Below are 18,795 nucleotides of genomic sequence, written 5' to 3'. Positions count from 1 at the left end.
GGAAACCCAAGGAGGGGTCGCTATGGGTCGGGTCCGACTTGACGGCACATAATGACAACAACAACAACAGTTTGTGCTGTTAGCGGGGTGGGAACAGTGTCTAGTACAGTCATCAGAACGAATTCAGCATCTCGCAAGTTTTGTTAGGATTGTGCACAAAATAAGAGCTGAAAAAGCTGTAGGCAGGAGACACTGAGCTTCCGTTAAGGGAGGTGGAACTACGTGGGAACAGTGAATGTGAGAGGTGAACCAGCTGATGAGTGTAATGTCACTTCCTGTACACGTGAGGGTTATTGAAATAGCAACTGTTCTGTTATCTCCGTGTTTACCACAACCATAAAGCTGTGGGTAGAATCTGAGGAGTTGCCTGGGGGCAGGTTTCCCAGGTTTGGGGAATGGGTGGACTTTCTGACATTCTCAGATACCTGATTTCCAGTTTATCACATTGAGTGATATGGTATGTCTTTCCAAAAGGTGGGAGCTCTGGTGGTGCAGTGCCTAAGGCATTTGACTGCTAACCAGAAGGCTGGCGGTTCAAACCCAGCAGCCACTCCTTGGAAGGAAGATTGGGTAATCTACTTCCATAGAGGTACCACCTCAGAAACCCAAAGTGGGATCACTATGAGTTGGAAACGATTCTACGGCCGTGAGTTTTCTTTTTTCCCCAGAAGGCAAACACAATTTACACTACACTGTTAGGGTAAATTTTACATCCTGTGAAGAAATTATTGCTAGAAGAAAGGACAGGTTTGGAGTCACCAGACCCAATTCTGTCCTGACTCTATCTCTATCAATTAGTCTCCAGTAAATTAAACGATCTCTTTGGACCTCAGCTAATAACCTGACAATGAGCTGAATAAGATTTAGCAACTTCTAAGATTTCTCCCAATTGTGGGAATGGTGCAGGGCTGAGCAGTGTCTCCTTCCATTGTTCATGGGGTCGTCGGGGGTCAGGGTCCACTCAGTGGCAGTCAGCAACAAGGCTTCTTCAGCTCTAAAAACCTCAGAAGTATAGGCTGCTGTCTCCAGACGGTCAGGCCATGTGCAGAATCCTGGGTTAAATGCTTTATGTAACGATTCTGGTACCGTCAGGGGCAAGAGGCTGGCCTTTGAAGTTAGTCAGAGCCAGTTTGAATGTCACTCTACCACGCGATGGGATACTGAGCGGACTCTGACTCAGTTTCTTTGTCTGTGGAATGCAGATAGAGACTGTGTCTGTCTTCCAGAGCTGTTCTGGAGTTTAATGGGATCATTTGTTAACACACTGTGCTCACGGCCCTAGCACACAGAATGAGTCCATTTTGTCATGGTAAACTCCCGAGAGGGGGCAGCCTACCCTGCCTATCCTGGCTTCTCCGAGTTCATGCATCCGTTGATCTCAATGGCTCACTTCTGTGCTTTCCATGTAGTCCTGTTCAGTACATGTACCGTCAAAGTGTAATTTTTGAAAAGGTTTTACAACTCTCATACAAACATGGAATGAATACATGTCAGCAATGATCTCAGTCTTCCAGTCCATGAGCATAGACGATTTGTTTAGGTTTTCTTTCATTTTTTGGTAACGTTTTATAGTTTTTGGCGTATGAGGCTTTCACTTCCTGGGTCACATTTGCTGCTGCTGCTGCTGTTAGTTGCTGTCTTAGTTCTCTACTGCTATAACAGAAATACCACAGGTGGATGCTTTTGAAAAACAGAAATTTATTCTCTCACCGTTTAGGGGGCTGGAAGTCCAAATTTAGGACATCAGATGTAGGGGAAGGTGCTGACTCTCTGGTTCTGGGGAAAAGGCCTTGTCTTCTTTCAGTATCTCTGGGCTTGCTGTTCCTTGGAGATCTCCATGTATCTTGGCTTCAGTCTTCCCCTGAGTCTAGGAGGTTCTTAGCACAGGGACCCTGGGTCCAAAGCTCTCTCTTCATTCCTGGCTCTTCTTTTTCATAATACACAGGCCCCTCCTCCTTCTCTGCTGGCTTCTCTCTCCTTTCATCTCTTGTAAGATAAAAGATGATGCAGTCCACACCCCAGGGAAGCTCCCTTACATCACATCTGGACCATCCTAACCCTTCCTCATTAACATAACAAACATAACCTAGTCCTGCCTCATTAACGTGTACTCAAAAGCCAAACTCACTGCCATCCAGTCAATTCTGACTCATAGTGACTCCCATTGGGTCCCTAAGACAGTCAACCTTTATGGAAGTAGATTGCCCCATCTTCCTGCTATAGAGTGGCTGGTGGGTTTGAACCACCAGCCTTCTGGTTAGCAGTCAAATGCCTTAGGCACTGTGCCACCAGAGCTCCTTAACATATAGAGGTCAGGATCTACAACATACCACAAAATGGAGAATTACATCAGATCACAAAATAGTGGACAGCCATACTGTACTGGGAATCACGGCCTAGTCAAACTGGCACAAATTTTTGGGAACAGAATTCAATCCATGATGGCTGCCATGGAGTCCATTTCAATTTATGGCAACCCCACGTGTGCATGTAGCAGAATTGTGCCACAGGGTTTCCAAGACTATCTTTTGGAAGCTGACCCCCAGGCCTGTCTTCTGAGGCACCTCTGGGTGGCTTTGAACTGCCAGCCTTTCAGCTAGTAATCAAGAACCTTGCCATGGCATGCAGGGCTCCTAGGTACATTCTTTTAGATGCTCTTGTAAATGTAATTATGGAATACTGATGCATGCTACCAGGAGAAAGATGGGGCAGTTTGCTTCTATAAACCCTATGGGACAGTTCTGCTTCATCCTGTAGGGTCACTATGAGTTGGAATTAACTCAACAGCAACAGGCTTTATTATATTTTATTTTATTTTTGGATACATGCTACAACATGGGTGAATATTGAAAACATTGTGCTGACTGAAATAAGTCAGTCCTCAAAGGACAAATACTGTGTGGTTTCACTTATATGAGATGTCTAGAATAGGCAAATGAATAGAAAAACTAAAAACACAGTTTATTAGTGATTACCACTCAGGGTGCAAGAGGGAGCAGAAAGGAGGACTCATTGCTTAGGGCAACTGAGCTTCTGTTACGGGCAGTGGGAAAATTTGGAAATGGCTAATGGTGATGGTTGAACAAACTGACTGTCACTGAACTGTACATGTGAAGATTGTCAAATGTGAAATGTTTTGTTACATATATATTTACCACAATAAAAAAGAAAGAAATGAACTTACCAGCAAGAGGGTCAAGCTGGTGTATTAAAGACTTAGAGGAGCAGGAGTATGCCACCTGGACTGCAGGATGTTTTCTGAATTTGAGACAAATTGGTTAATGCCCTGTCGGGCAACAAAATCTTCACCTGTGATGTTGTCTTCTCTTCTCAACATGTGCATGTTTGTAGGACAGCAATGTATGAGTTAATCTGCAGTTACAAAGTCCCCAGGCAGATGGTGCAACACTCTTCTAGGATGACCTTGCAGGGACATGCAAATTTCTTTTTGTCATTTCCGCGTTTGGGGTGATTTTTCTCAACAGTCCAATAAGACTGTGCCAAACCTACTGTTTACCTTAGACAGAAAAAGATGAAGTAGGGGTATTGTTCTGGTATATAAGCATCTAGTTTCTTCCTAAACTTACACCAAGTACTGTGTTCATCCATAATTATGCTTCCATAGCATGTCATTAAGGGGAAGATAGGCATGCTTAGGAAAACACCACTCATTTCCAAGGTTGTGCTATGGAAGGCAACCATTCAAAGGGTGTGGGTGTGGGCCAGGGACCATGCTCAGTAAGGCTCAGTTGTATTTTCATTTGATCCATGAGTCATGCTGTGAGGCAGTTATTATTATCCCTGTTTACAGATGAGGAACCTGAGTCTTAGAGAGGTAAAGCCATTTCATCAGCCGGCATCAGCCAGAGTTGAGATACAGTCTGATTCCAGGTTCCCCCCACTGCACAAGGGCACATCGCCCTCTGGAATCTTCAACTCTCCTACTTTTCAAAGTCGGTCTCTAGTTAAAATGTAATGAGCCCTGGTGGCACAACCGTTAAGCACTCAGCTGTTAACCAAAGGGTTAGTAGTTAGACCCTACCTGTGGCTCTGTGGGAGAAAGACCTGGTGACCTGCTCCCATACACATTACAGCCTAGAAACCCTGTGGGGCAGAGTAGTCTGTCGTATAGGGTTGCTATGAGTTGGAACCCACTTGATGGCTCCCAACAACAGTTAATACCAATGACTGGGTCTGGTTTTGCTTATATAGTAACACATGGGGCAGTGACCCCTTTCTTTTTCAGAGGGCTGCCATATGTGGGCTTCCTGGGCCTCAGTCACTATGCTAAAACACGTATGTTTTCAGGTACAGTGAACTATCCTGGTCAGCTCCACAAGACTCCTCCTCCCAGGCTGCCTTCTCTGTCACTGATTTATCTTTCTTTTCTCTCCTCTGGCCCCTGATGACATCTGTAGGTGGGCTGGGTCCTGTCCATCTTGGATGAGCTTCAGCTGAGCCCCCAACCGCCTGTCGGGGTCCTTCCTCTGGGGACCGGGAACGACCTGGCTCGTACGCTCAACTGGGGTGGGGTAAGAATGTTTCCCAGAGGCTGTCCACAGCCCCAAGTGTGTGGACACGAGGGGCTCTGCTACCACTGCCCGAGAACAAGTCAGAATGGAAATCAAAGTGCCACGGCCCTGACGTCATCTAGTACGGTCTTCAGGTTTAAACTTTGTCAGCTGGAGGGGAGGGAAAGTTTATAGGAGAAAATGATGGTGGTAGGTGGACAGGCCTGGGACCTTTTGAGTGTCTACAAAGACTGAGTGGGTTAGCCTCAAGTCTTCATGTGCTACCACCATCAGGCCACTTTGAGTTTTTCCCGACACTAGGTCCTTGTCAAGCAGCTTACCTGGTTCAGGTTTACAGCCCTTACTGGGAGCATTTTGGCTTTTCTTAAGCATCTGATTTTTCTGATCGGTGTCATCTTAGATTTAGTTATACAGGTCACTAACTTATCCTTCCCACTACTTAGCCAACTCCAGACAAGTTTGGTGGGAAGTAGCTCCACCCATCATGGGCCAGATAGTTTGTAGCTACTTTCATTTTTCAAGCCGTAAGATGATAAGAAGTCGTGATACACTAAAACGTCAGCCCTGCCAGCTATTGCTTGTGAAAATTATTCATCATATGTTAGCAAATATGAATCTGGCCTTTGTGTGAGTTAACTTCTCCCATTACATGAAGTAGTTCCCTTATGTGCCAACGCCTTTCCTCCAAATCAACACATTGTCTTTAATGTTGTCAATAAGGAGTCTGGTAGGAGTGGGTCATGCCTGCCAGGCTCAGCCTCAGCCTGACCTGTCCTGGGCATCGAGGCAGTGGTGGCCAGCCCTGATTGAGGGAGAGGCCAGCGAGATGGACTGTTAGCAGAAGCAAGTTGTTAATCAGATCAGTTGATTCTTGATCCCTCTCCCCCTTTTCCGGAAACACTTGCTCTGTGTTTCCCTCAAGCACCTCCAGTAGGAGCCCAGGGTGTCTAGGTTTTACCCTGATCAGAGCAGCCATCCAGCCTGGCCTTCAGTGCCTACCAGTGGCTATTGGTTCTTGATGCCAGCCAAAACTACACTCACCCCAAACCAGTTAGTATTCCTATGCCCATTACCTGTGATTATTCAGTTCTGAGTAATTCAAGGCTAACAGTTTCCTGTCCCAGCCTTGCCAGTTGCAAAATAAGCAGAGTCTATAGGAGAAGGGCCCTTCCTTGCTTACGATGGCACAGGCTACACTGGTCACTGCTCTGAACACCGATGCGTGTGTTCTCCTCCCATAGGGCTACACGGATGAGCCTGTTTCTAAGATCCTATGCCAAGTAGAAGATGGGACGATTGTACAGCTTGATCGCTGGAACCTCCACGTGGAAAGAAACCCAGACCTGCCTCCAGAAGAACTTGAAGATGGTGCATGTAAGGTTAGAGAGCTCTTTCTTCAGTAGATTAAAGGAACCCTGGGCATCAGCTTTAGGCAGATATTCCTGCAGGAGGTTCACATGCCATCCTCCCTCTGAGATAGTGGAACAGTGTTTGGGTTTAGGACTATTAAGGTCAGGTGTGTAATAAACCAAAAAAGAAATAAAAAATTGTGGAGTTAATTCCAACACATGGTGGTCTCACGTGTGTGTGTAGAACTGTGCCCCGCAGGGTCTTCAGTGGCTGGTTTTTTGGAAATAGGTCACCAGACCTTTCTTCTGAGGTGCCTCTGGGTAGACTTGAACTGCCCACTTTTTGGTCAGCAGCTGAGCGTGTTAACCGTTTGTACCATCCAATGATTATGCACCAGGCACCTTCAGATACCTAGGCCCCCCTGGCTTCCAGAGCTCAGGGGGCGGTCCTTTCCCTTTCATTCCCACGCTAGAAAAGCCCGTATCCATTTTATAATCTTCCAAGTTTAATGCAAAGGCTTTACCTATGAGAAGATGAAAAATACAGGCAATGCCCAGAGATATTGTGGGTTCTATTCCAGACCACTGTATAAAAGTGAGTATCACAATAAAGTGAATCACGTGAACGTTTTGGTTTCTCAGTGTCTGTAAAAGTTATGTTCACACTACTTGTCATTTTTTAAGTGTGCAACAGCAGTATGAAAAAGTCTGAAATATGATGAGAATGACCAGAATGTGACAAAGAGACATGAAGTGAACACATGCTGTTGGAAAAATGGCGCCCAAAGACTTTCCCGACACAGTGCCGCAAACCTTCAATCTGTGAACAAAGCAATATCTTCAAAGTGCCATAAAATGAAGCATGCCTGTGTGTGTTCTCAAGTGTTAGGGGCGTGGTCATGCAGTAGAAAGATGACCCCAGAATCTTCTGGTCTGATGATCAAGTTTCCTTTCTGTTTCAAAACATGTAGGACATGTCTTCCTCACTAATGCATTTTTACTGCTTGGTTGGGACTTGCTGTGTTGTTGTTACGTGCTGTCAAGTGGGACCTGACTCATAGTGACCCGTCGGGTTTCCAAGGCAGTATCACTACAGAAGTAGATTGCCCAATCTTCCTTCCGAGGAGTGGCTGGTGGGTTTGAACTGCCAGCCTTCTGGTTAGCAGTCAAGTGCCTTAGGCACTATGCTACCAGAGCTCCCTGGCTGGGACTTGGAGATGCCTAAATAACTGTTCTGACTTAGGTCAGTGATGAAGCTTGTAGTTCAACAGAACACAAATCAGGGGCCATAGCTGCAAACACACTGATGTGAGGTTACAGTCGAACACTGGATTCTAAGTTCTAGTCTCAATTGGATAAACATGGTAGGGTGCCAATCAGTGACTCCCTCCCTGTTATCTTCCACCTTTCTCCTATGATACTGTTTTCAAACTTTGGAAAGCATAGGGATCTCCAGATGCATTTGCTTAAATGCAGATTGTAGGGCCAGGTCCCCAGAGATTCTGATGAAGTGATTGTGGGGAGTGGGCCAGGCACGTACACTGAAACAGCATCCCTGCTATATCAGCCATGCCACTGACTGAGGCCAGGATTTCATGGATTGTGTTTCCTGGACCTCCTGGTGGCACAGAGGTTTCCCTGGAGCAACTCGGTCCTCTGTGGTTGGACTAGGGGAAGAGGAGACTCGCTGGGCATTGGTGCTGGATGATCTCTGAAACCGTGCTCCAACAAGACAAGATGGCAGTGGTGCCGATGGTGGGGCAGGCTACAGTCGGGGGTGGCACACCCGGCTGACCAGAAGGTTGTCTGTCTAAAGATGAGTCTCAGCTTGGGGTCCGACTTGCCCCTTTCTTATCTCTGAGTTTTGTGCAGGTGTTCTTCTCGGTTGTTCTACTTTAAGCTAATCTTGTCAGAGTAAGCATTATTGTCATCCTCTGTGGGAGCTGCAGCTGCTGTGCTCCTGGAAAGGCCCTCTGCTGTTACCATGGTAATCTGTATGAAGTTGCCTCTTCTGGAAATTCCCTTTGCTGTCCCCAGAGCACCCTGCTCTTGTCTAAGCTTGCAGTTTCAATGTTCTCCCTCTCTTGTGCACCCAGGGAACACGTAGTATCATGGCCTCCTGAAACACTCAGTGGACTCATAGCTGTTGGCAGCCATACTGTCCCCTACAGATACCATAGTTGGACACTTCAGCCTTAAAGGAGATTGACCCCAACATCATCTTAACCTAACCGTCATCCACTTGTTTCTTAGCACTGTGATGCTGACCTACTCTGAAATGTACTTTAATTCCCGATTCAGCCCAAATAAGCCAGAGCGTGTTTTGCCTTGTCTTCATGGTTTTTCTACCTAAACCATGATCAGAAATTAGTAAGGTTTCTAGTAGATAACCATACTAGCTCAGTTGGACTTGAATTCATATAATGTTACTTAAATAACAGCTATCATCTTGGGATGTGCTGTTTTCCCCCTAATGTAATAGACTTCTAGAAATTGGATATGTAGCATAGTGCCTAAGGCACTTGACTGCTAACTAGAAGGCTGGCAGTTCAAACCCACCAGCCACTCCTCAGAAGGAAGGTTGGGCAATCTACTTCCATAGTGATACTGCCTCGGAAACCCAAGAAGGGGTTGCTATGAGTCGGGTCCAACTCGACAGCACATAACAACAACAATAAGAACAGTCTGAACAGAAAGAAATGTACACTTGGAAATATGAAGGCTCTCTTCCCACTACACTTGCGATGGTTGGCCCTCAAGAGATCCATCGTTAGTTCTCTTCCCTACAGCTTAGGAAATGGAAAGACTTGTTAGTGCAGCCAGAGAACGACCATCCGATCATTGGAGGGTTTTAGGAATGGTTTTTTGAAATGTCTAGGAAATCAGGGCTATTTCCCCCTGGGAAATATGAATAATAACTTAATAACAGACTAAACTGGGACAGTATTTAGGGGAGAGCGCCCAGATGTTCTCTTTAAATGTCAGTGGAAGCTGAGACATGGGTCAGAGCTGTAGCCAGGAGAACATATATGGTGGAGACAGACACAGCCTGGCTTTTGGCAGGATCTCCAGCCCACACTGCCCTTACTCAGGACTGGGATTCTCTTTAAGCGCGAGGACTGCATAATTCTCAAACATGGAGCCTGCAGAGGCAGACGTGGCCTTGGCTTTGTTCTCTGTGTCCACCCTCTGCCCCAGTCTCCAGCTGTAACCATTGCTAAGGGCTATTTGGCCCCTGGACCCTCCCAGGCTCTGGTCAGGGTTCCCATCGGGGGCATTCCCGACTGCGGCTGGACACGACGTCAGGCCCATTTCTTTCTTCCTGCGTTCTCTGTCTCTCTCTTTTTTTCTCTGTCTCCATTTCCGTCACTCTTCTCTTTCATTTTTCTCCTAATGGGGCAGCATTCTCACGCTAGCCCAACAGAAAATCTTCCTGAGCAAGGGCACATGAAACCCTGCAGTAAAGTTACCTTTGAAATCTTGAGGGTCAAAATACTTGCTTCTCATACCTCAGGAGTAAATCTGCTCATTATCTGGAAATGGTATCTAAGTTGAGATAAAATGACCCCTCTTTACTTTCTTTAGGGAGCGCTGGTGACACAGTGGTTAAGGCAGTCAGTTGCTAACCAAAAAAGCCAGCATTTCGAACCCACCAGCTGCTCTGTGGGAGAAGATGAGGCAATCTTCTTCTATAAAGATATACAGCCTTGGAAACTTTTGGGGGTGGTTCTGCTCTGTCCTATAGGGTCACCTTCCTAATCCTGGCATCGGAGAGAAACCATAAAATCACATCACATTTGCAGTTTGATGTGCCTGGTTTAGACTGTGTGGTTCTCCATTTCCTCAGCTTCGAGCAGTAAGAGGAGGCGCCCCAGAGGATTCTAGGGAGGAGAGTCATGGCTGTGCATCTGTGTGTCTGTGTTTGCATAGCTCTTAGTCAATAACGGATACAAAGGAGAGATATACAAATGAAGATCTCAACAATACTGAACACACACACACACACATTCTCTCTTTCTAGGTCAACAACAGCTGCATGGCCCCCACTACCCATTGCTTATATGACTTTTCTCAAAAACAAAAACAAAAACAAGTCTTTCTGTGGAAAATCCCAAGTCAGAACCAGACTGGGTGCCATCATGTCAACTCCAACTCATGACGACCCCACACGTGTCAGAGCACAACTGTGCTCCACGGGGTTTTCCAGCGCTGATTTTTCAGAAGTAGCTTCCTAGGCTTTACTTTTGAGATGCGTCTGGGTGGTCTTGAACTTGGAACCTTTTGGTTGGCCATTTGCACCACTCGGGGAGTCCTTTTTGGAAACTAGGTGGAGGGTAAACAAATGAAATATTATTCATTATAAGTTGCAGTATTCATGTATGGAATGTACTTACATTCTCTGAAAGAGTGGATGCGTGGAGCAAACACATTAGATGTGATCCTCCCAAATGTGTTCACTTCCTAAGTTTGCTTTGTGGGTCCTTCTTTGCTGCTATTGTAATGTGCAGCCTTCAGCGAGCCGGGTTCTACTGTTACCGCGTCCATGGGAAAGGTTCCATTTGGTGATTTGTGTTTCTATCCCCTTTTCCTGTACTATTGCAAGTTCTTGGGAGAATAACTTGATTGGAGCTTTTGCTCATGGATTCACTCAAGAACCTCTGCTTCTTCTGTGCAGACCCCCTTGTCATGAAGCCAGGGCTGAGCCCTTGTCCCGTGTGACTGCTCCTGAGGCCCGCTTCAGGCCCTGAGCTTTACTTTTCTCTGTTCTTTCTGGTGAAGCCCATGGCTCCCTCCACCCACCTTTGTTTATCGTTGCAGCTCCCGCTAAATGTGTTCAATAACTACTTCAGCCTTGGATTTGATGCTCACGTCACACTGGAGTTCCACGAATCCCGAGGTGAGGACCACACCCCATTTCCATCTCCCAGGGAGGAAGTTTCCAGCAGGTGTTTTGCATGTTCCCTTTTGTTTGCATATTACTTATGTGTTTACAATGTGCTCAGTGTTGTTTCATTTCACCTAGCGATAGCCCCATGAGTTTAGCAATGTAGAACTTCCTATAAGTGGGGCTCTGGGGCCTAGCTGTTGAGGATCTTAAGAGATTATAAAGAACAGAACCGAGCGTCCACCCTAGGGTGCAGGACACCTCTTCTTTAAGTTGTAGACAGAATAGACTAGACAATTGGAAGTGAACAGACTACCAAGAAGTGACACTGAGGTCATCAGGATACCAACCAGTTGCTGTTGAGTTGACTCCGACTCATGGGGACCCCCTGTGTGTCAGAGCAGAACTGTGCTCCATAGGGTTTCCCAGGGCTCATTTTCCAGAAGTAGCTTCCTAGACTTTTCTTCTGAGATGCCTCTGGGGGGACTTGAACCCCCAATCTTCCGGTGAGCAGCTGGGTGCATTAACAGTTTTGTACCAGCCAGGGACTTCCGGATACTGACAGCTTCTCAAACCGCCAATTCCTGAAATTTATGACTTCATAACCAGAGCCGCTGGAATCTGGTAGGGAAAATACAAAAGTCGTAAAAGAGACAACAGGCAAGTTAGGTTGTGTGTTGAAAGAGAGAGTGTGTGATGGTGACTGGATCAGAAATGGGCGGTACAAAGATTCACTCCTGGATAGGGGAGAGAGGGAAATGAGGGTGATTGATAGTTTCACGAACCAAAGAGATGGAGTCAGGGTGAGGGAAACAAAGCAAGTTTTGAAAGAGAAATAAGATAAAAGAATAACACACTATTAAGTATTTCATCAGAAGTTTCTTTCCCCATTTTGAGTTGAGAAACTTGGGGATTTTAACTTACAGTTTTGAGCCCAAATCCCTATCTATCTATCTATCTATCTGTCTGTCTGTCTCTCTCTCTCTCTCTCTATCATCTCTCTCTCTCTCTCTCTAACCTCTCTTTATTAATATAAATAGATTATATACATATCATATATATACATGCTTGGTATTTATTAAACTGAAAGAACTAAAGGAAAAATTCAAACCTTGAGTATTCTATGGGCAAAATATTGAATGACCAGGAAACATCAACAGAAGATGGAAGGAACACAGAGTCACTGCACCAAAAAGAATTGCTGATGTTCAGCCATTTCAGGAGGTAGCTTGTGATCAAGAGCCAATGGTATTGAAGGAAGAAGTCCAAGCTGCACTGAAGGAATTGGTGAAAAACAAGACTCCAGGAATTGATGGGATACCCATTGAGGTGTTTTGACAAACAGATGCAGTGCTGGATGTGCTCACTTGTCTATGTCAGGAAATTTTGAAGATAGCTACCTAGCCAGGGTATTGGAAGAAATCCATATTTGTGCCCATTCCAAAGAAAAGTGATCCAACAGAATGTGGAAATTATCAAACCATATCATTAATATCACATCCAAGTAAAATTTTGCTGAAAACACTTCAAAAATGGTCACAGCAGTACATCAACAGGGAACTGCCAGAAATCCAAGATGGATTCAGAAGAGAACATGGAAGGAGGGATAGAGAATACCAGAAAGGTGTTTACTTGTGTTTTATTGACTATGCAAAGGCATTTGACTGTGTGCATCATAACAAATTATGGACAACACTGCAAATAATAAAAATTCCCGAACACTCAATTGTGCTCATGCAGATCCTGTTCATAGACTGAGAGGCCATTATTCAAACAGAGCAAGGGGATACCGTGTGGTTTGAAATCAGGAAAGATGTGCATCAGGGATGTATCTTTTCACCTTACTCAATCAATCTATATGCTCAGCTATTAATTTGAGAAGTTGGATTCTAGGAAAAAGACTGTGGCATTGGGATTGGAGGAAGACTCTTTCATAGTGTGTGACACATAGATGACACAATCTTGCCTTTTGAAAGTGAAGAGGAGTTGAAACACTTACTGATGAAGATCAAAGACTACAACTTTCAGTGTGGATTACACGTTGACATAAAGAAAACAAAAATCCTCATGACTGGACCGGTAAGCAAATGATAAACAGAGAAAAGATTGAAGTTGACAAGGATTTCATTTGACTTGGATCCCCAATCAACACTCAAGGAAGCAGCAGTCAAGGAATCAAACTATGTATTGCATTAGGCAAATCTGCTCCAGAAGATCTCTTTAAAGTGTTAAAAAGTAAAGATGTCTCTTTGGGACCAAGGTGTGCATGACAAAAGCTGTAGTATTTTCAGTCCCCTCATGTGCATGTGAAAACTGGGCAACGAATATGGAAAACCAAAGAAGAATCAATGCATTTGAATGATGGTGTTGGTGAAGAATATTAATGTACCACAGGCTGCCAGAAGTACGAACAGATCTGTGCTGGAAGAAGTGCAGCCAGCATGCTCCTTAGAAGTGAGGATGGGGAGACTTGGTCTAACGCATCTTGGACATGTTATCAGGAGGGACCAGTCCCTGGAGAGGTACATCATGCTTGGTAAAGTAGAGAGTCAGTGAAAGAGAGGAAGGGCTTCAACAAGATAGACTGACATTGGGCTCAAACATAGCAATGATTTTGAGGATAGCACAGGACTGGGCAGTGTTTTGTTGTGTTGGACCAGGGTTGCCGAATCCGAACCGACTCTGCAGCACCTAACTATCTATGTATGCAAGGCGAAGGGTACTGACAGTACCGTGGACTGCCAAAAGAACTAACAGATGTGCCCTGGAAGAATTCAGCTGTAATGCTCCTTGGAAGTGAGAATGGCCGGATTTTATCTCACCTACTTTGCTCATGTTGTCAGAAGGAACCATGCCCCGGAGAAGGATATCATGCCTGGTAAAGCAAAGGGCCAGGATACAAAGGGAAGACCCTCAATGAGATGGATTGACAGTGGCTGCAAGGATGGGCTCAGGTATAGCAAGGATCCTGAGGCTGGCACAAGAGCGGGTGGTGTTTCATTCTGCTGTGCATGGGGTCCCTGTGAGTCGAGGATGACTCAGCGGCACCTAACAACAATATATTTCTATAGCTATATGTTTAAACGAATCTCTGGAAAATGACATCATGGTTGGTAGGGGGCCAATACAAACAAGGGAAACACTGAATGAGATGGACTGACATAGTAGCCAATCATTGGACCCACACATTGCAGTGATCATGAACGTGGTGCAGGACCAGACAGTGTCTATTCTGTTTTACGTAAGGTTGCTGTGTGTTGGAGCTGACTCAATGGCAGTTAATGACAATAAAATATTGTATGTATATATTTGTATCAGTAACTCTATACCTATATATTTATATATATTAAAAAAAACCCCTCAAATTCATTGCCATCAAATTGGATCCAACTCATAGCGACCCCTTCTTCGGTTTCTGAGGTGGTATCACTATGGAAGTAGATTGCCTAACCTTCCTTCTGAGGATAGGTTGGTGAGTTTGAACCTCCAGCCTTCTGGTTAGCAGTGAAATGCCTTAGGAACTGTGCCACCAGAGCTCCTATATATTTATTTATGCCCTTAGTAATGCTAGGATGTAGATTATTAAACAATTTGTGAGATAAAAGTTGTAAATGAGGAAGTACTTTCTTATTTTTCCTCCAAATTTTGCAAGAACTTAAATGGTTTTCTGATTGTAGTGATTATGCAGAGAAAGTTCTGATAACACTCTTCTGTGATGTAGGTCATTAGCAGCCTGTAGGACTGAGGCCATTAGAATGCAAAATATGCTTAAAGTACAAGCCTGTAAAGTCCCTTACGGAATCCAGCAGTTCTGTAGACCTCTGTCGTCTTCTTTTTCTTTTTTTTTTTGTAATTGTGATTTGGGTGAAGATTTACAGAGCAAATTCACTTTTCATACAACAGTTCACATACACTTTGTCTTCTTGATTTCACATGGCTTTGACGGGACAGGCTCTGTTGATGTCAAAAGTGGTGCCAAATCTTTTGCCCTTTCTCTCTCATTAGCCAGAAAATCATAGAATTGATGATTGGTAACAGATCCTGAAATGTTCCAAATCAGAAACACCTCCACCCCTAACAGACGGTTCTTCGAGATTACATATTCCAAGAGACCTATATTAAGGCCAACATTTATAATTTGTTACCATCCTTATATTCAAGGAGAGTTAGTTTAGCAGTGAAGGAGCTCTGGTGGTGTAGTGGTTAAGGCACTTGGCTGCTAACCAAAAGGTTGGTGGTTCTAAACCCCCTAGCCACTCTGCAGAAGAAAGATGAAGCAGTCTGCTTCCATAATGATTTACACCTTGGAAACCCAATGGTGGTATCTATGGGCTGGAACTGACTCTGTGGCAGTGAGTTTGGTTTTCTTGAGTTTAGGGATGTAATGGAGCTATTTTTCTCACAATCTTCAGAAGAATCTGGATTTCAGTTCTTAATAAAATCCCTAAGCTTCTTAATATTTATCAAATAACTAATCACTAATGCCTGGATCTCCCAAAATAGGTGTCCTGGCTTGAGAAGAGCCCTAACCAGTGAGTGGCCATCACTAAACTCACTCAAGTGAGCCTGCTGTTCAGTTGAATTCCTCTGAAAGCTGTACTAGTGACAAAATGTGACACGTTTCCTTGCAGTGTGGTGACTCCTCTGACTCCTTCATAGTAGCAAAGGGGGGTGGTTTACCCCAGCTGTCGCTGTATAGCTTCAGTTGCCTCAGAGTGAGTGGGTGCAGGGAGAGACACTGGATGGAGAGACCAGGCTCAGCAGATAATTCCCTTGTTTTCAATGATTTTAAATTTTAGAATACAGCCTATAATTTGTTGTGCATATGTATGTATATCATTTAATATGTGTGTGTTTATGAAACAATTGGCTAAACATGTCACGACTTAGTTAATCTTGGTTTATTGCCGGGGCCAAGTGCAGGGCCTTACTGCAGTGTGAGATGGACTTGCAAACATTTGACCTGAAGGTAAGCCAGGGCACCTTGAGGACATCCAGCTACTGGGACAGATACAGAGGGTTTAAGTTGAGAGATAGTTTCAGTATTCATGAAGATGATACAGAGATGGTAGATAATGAATGTCCATGAAATACTGGGACCTTGTTTTATTGATATTGCTAGGGACCAGTGGTATGGACTTCTCTATTTCTGTTAATCTGTCTTTTCTTTATATAATAAACAAAAATATTTATGTATGAAAAATAGAATTCCTTCATTTTTTTATTTGTTTGTTTTTACCATTTTCTCTTCATTGGATTTCCTCCCATATTTTTATCTGGTTATTCAAGAAATCTCCAGCTATGCTAGAGAAGAAAAAGAGAGTCATGTCACATTTGTAATAGGAGTAGACTGACTTATTCTCTTTTTAAAATATATCTGTGATGTTTATATAAGTACAAAGCTAATATAAACTTACAAAATAAAGCTAAACTGATGCAATTAACAAAATTTGGATTGTCCTTATATTAATGTGAAGATGAGTTAGCTCTCCCCATTCTAAATTCCCACTATACCCTGAATATATGCACAGCAATAGTAGCAGGACTTACTCGTTCTTATTGGTAAATAGTGAATGGCCGTCCTCAAAGAAAGGACACTCTTCTCAAACCCCACACCATTCATCGTGTGACTGTTAAACTTATGTTACTGGTCAGGAAGTCTCTGGAGGGTGACTCAAAGCCTCAGGAAAGCTGTTGTGAATGTCTGAAGACTAGGTCAAATGACCACTAGATATTAGTCAAGGAAATATCATAGTTCAAATTAGGAATCTTATCAATAGATCTACATGAAAGTATAAATAAATACAAGTCTTACTAAGGTGGTGGTTGTTGTTACGTGCCGTCAAGTCGTACCCGACTCCTAGTGACCCCTTCTTGGGTTTCCGAGGCAGTATCACTATGGAAGTAGATTGCCCCATCTTCCTGCCGAGGAGTGGCTGGTGGGTTTGAACCGCCAGCCTGAAAAAAAAAAAAATTCATTGCAGAAACAATTTTTGTCATAGATAGAAAAATAGCCCAGCATATGACCTGGGGCAAATGAGGATTTTAACATAACTACTTGCACTGCATTTCTTCTAGAGGGGACAACTAAAGCGAAATTTATTTTGAGACAATTGATTAGAAACGTGTTTAGATTTACCTGTGGAAAATCTAGCAAGGAGTGAAAGATTAACATTTTTATTGACTGTGTATGTGCAGAAGGCAGACATTGGATAGTTTGGGTTCTGCATTGAATCAGAATGATGATATACCTCATTTGGATGGAAAATAGTGATTACTTTCTTGCTCATCTCAAAATGACAAAATCCTTGATGTGGAACCATTGCTGCTTGTATATCAGAAAATGCTATTGTTTAGAATAGAACCTGGAGTTGTAACAGGACTGGACGTTTAATTACCAGTTGGCCTCTCGCCCAGTTCTCTGCTCATGTCTGCATTGTGAAAGGGCTTGAGGAAGGACACTGAACGTATTCCAGTCTATGAACGTATAGCCTTGTTGACAATGATTATGGCTTTCAGGAGGCAAAGTTAGTCCTCACTTTGCCACCTGTATTAATGAGATGGTCACTTTTTGGAGATGAAGTCAATTAAACATCGAACCCTTAGTCTGAGATTGGATGCTGAAATTGTACTGCCTCATTGCAATTACTTCTTATTCTGAGGAGTTGAACCTTATGCTACAAGGTCAAGGAAATAGAATTATGATTCCAGAGGAGACAGTATTGAAATCTGACTGAGGATTTCTTGTTTCCTTGAACACCGAGACATGTAGATCATCACATTTCAAAGGATAATGAATGTTTCATGATGTGTATTAAAGGGAACTTAGAACTAACACAGTTCTTTCAAAAGGCTTTCTGTGCCATACCTTGGCAAGTCCCACCATTACTGAGGACACAGCCCCTTCTCTGCAGGCTCCAGGGCTCAAGCACAGTCTGCCCTGAGAAGCTCTGTCTGAAAGCTTCTCCTTCTCCAACCCCTGACTGACAGCTGCTCGTCTTTCAAGTTTCCAGGGTCCCTCCCTCAAGAACACTTTCTGGGTCATTCCTTCCTTGTGTGCCACACTTTGTCTTCTACAGACGTCTGTCATGGAACAGATGACATGACAGTGTAGTTTTCCTTTTCAGGTCCTTTTCTCCCTAACCTAAACGCATGAGGACAAAAGACATGCCTCGCTTGTTTTGATATCCCTAAGGAAGGTTGGGCAATCCTACTTCCGTAGTGATACTGCCTTGGAAACCCAAGGAGGGGTCTCTATGAGTCAGGGCTGACTCGATGGCACATAACAACAACATAACAAGTGCCCACAGGCTGTCTCAGGAAGAGTTTCTTAAAGTAAGAGTGTTTAACTGGAGGATATTGTTTGTGCCATTGAGTCAGTTTCAACTTCTAGTGACCCTGTGTGACAGGCTAGAACTGCCCGCCCCATAGGGTTTCATAGGCTGTATCTTTACAGTGCCTAAGGCGGACTGTTACCCAGAAAGTCAGCAATCAAATCTAGCAGCTACTCCACAGAGGGAAGATGGGGCAGTCTACTTCTGTAAAGACTTACTGCCTCAGAAACCCAATGGGGGTTGCTGTGAGTCAGAATTGACTTGATGGCAGTCAGTTTGGTTTTTGCCTTAGTCTTTACAGGGGCAGATTGCCAAGTCTTCAGTCCTGCAGAGTGGCTGGTGGGTTTGAACTGCCAACATTTCAGTTAACAGCTGAATGCTTGACCATTGAGCCACCACTCATTCCTTAATTGTGAGATACCCACTGCCATTGAGTCAGATCCGACTCATAGCAACCCTTCCTTGGGTTTCCGAGGCCATATCACTATGGAAGTAGATTGCCCAACCTTCCTTCTGAGGAGTGGCTTATGGGTTTGAACCACCAGCCTTCTGGTTAGCAGTCAAATGCCTTAGGCACTATGCCACCAGAGCGCCTAACCAAACTCACTGACATTGAGTCAGATCCTTGATTTTCTGAGGCAGTAGCACTACCGAAGTAGATTGCCCAATTTTCCTTCCAAGGAGTGGCTTGTGGG

The 18,795-nt window shown here is 44.2% G+C and overlaps 1 protein-coding gene across 1 annotated transcript in view; it reads left to right on the top strand.

The window, feature by feature from the left end:
- The window catches only part of DGKI (diacylglycerol kinase iota), a 380,807-nt gene that overhangs the window by 123,912 nt on the left and 238,100 nt on the right, over positions 1-18,795 (top strand). Inside the window, exons 15-17 of the mRNA XM_042782691.1 lie at positions 4,419-4,532; positions 5,774-5,911; positions 10,700-10,778. Coding sequence (XP_042638625.1) covers positions 4,419-4,532; positions 5,774-5,911; positions 10,700-10,778 — 331 coding nt within the window. The remainder of the gene's footprint in view (positions 1-4,418; positions 4,533-5,773; positions 5,912-10,699; positions 10,779-18,795) is intronic.

The sequence above is a fragment of the Orycteropus afer genome, unplaced genomic scaffold, assembly GCF_000298275.1.
Source record: "Orycteropus afer afer isolate SDZICR_OR568_19922 unplaced genomic scaffold, OryAfe1.0 scaffold00413, whole genome shotgun sequence".
Classification (NCBI taxonomy): Eukaryota; Metazoa; Chordata; class Mammalia; order Tubulidentata; family Orycteropodidae; genus Orycteropus; species Orycteropus afer.
Note: the sequence above shows the minus strand (reverse complement) of the source record. Positions and strands in the feature narration are given on the sequence as shown.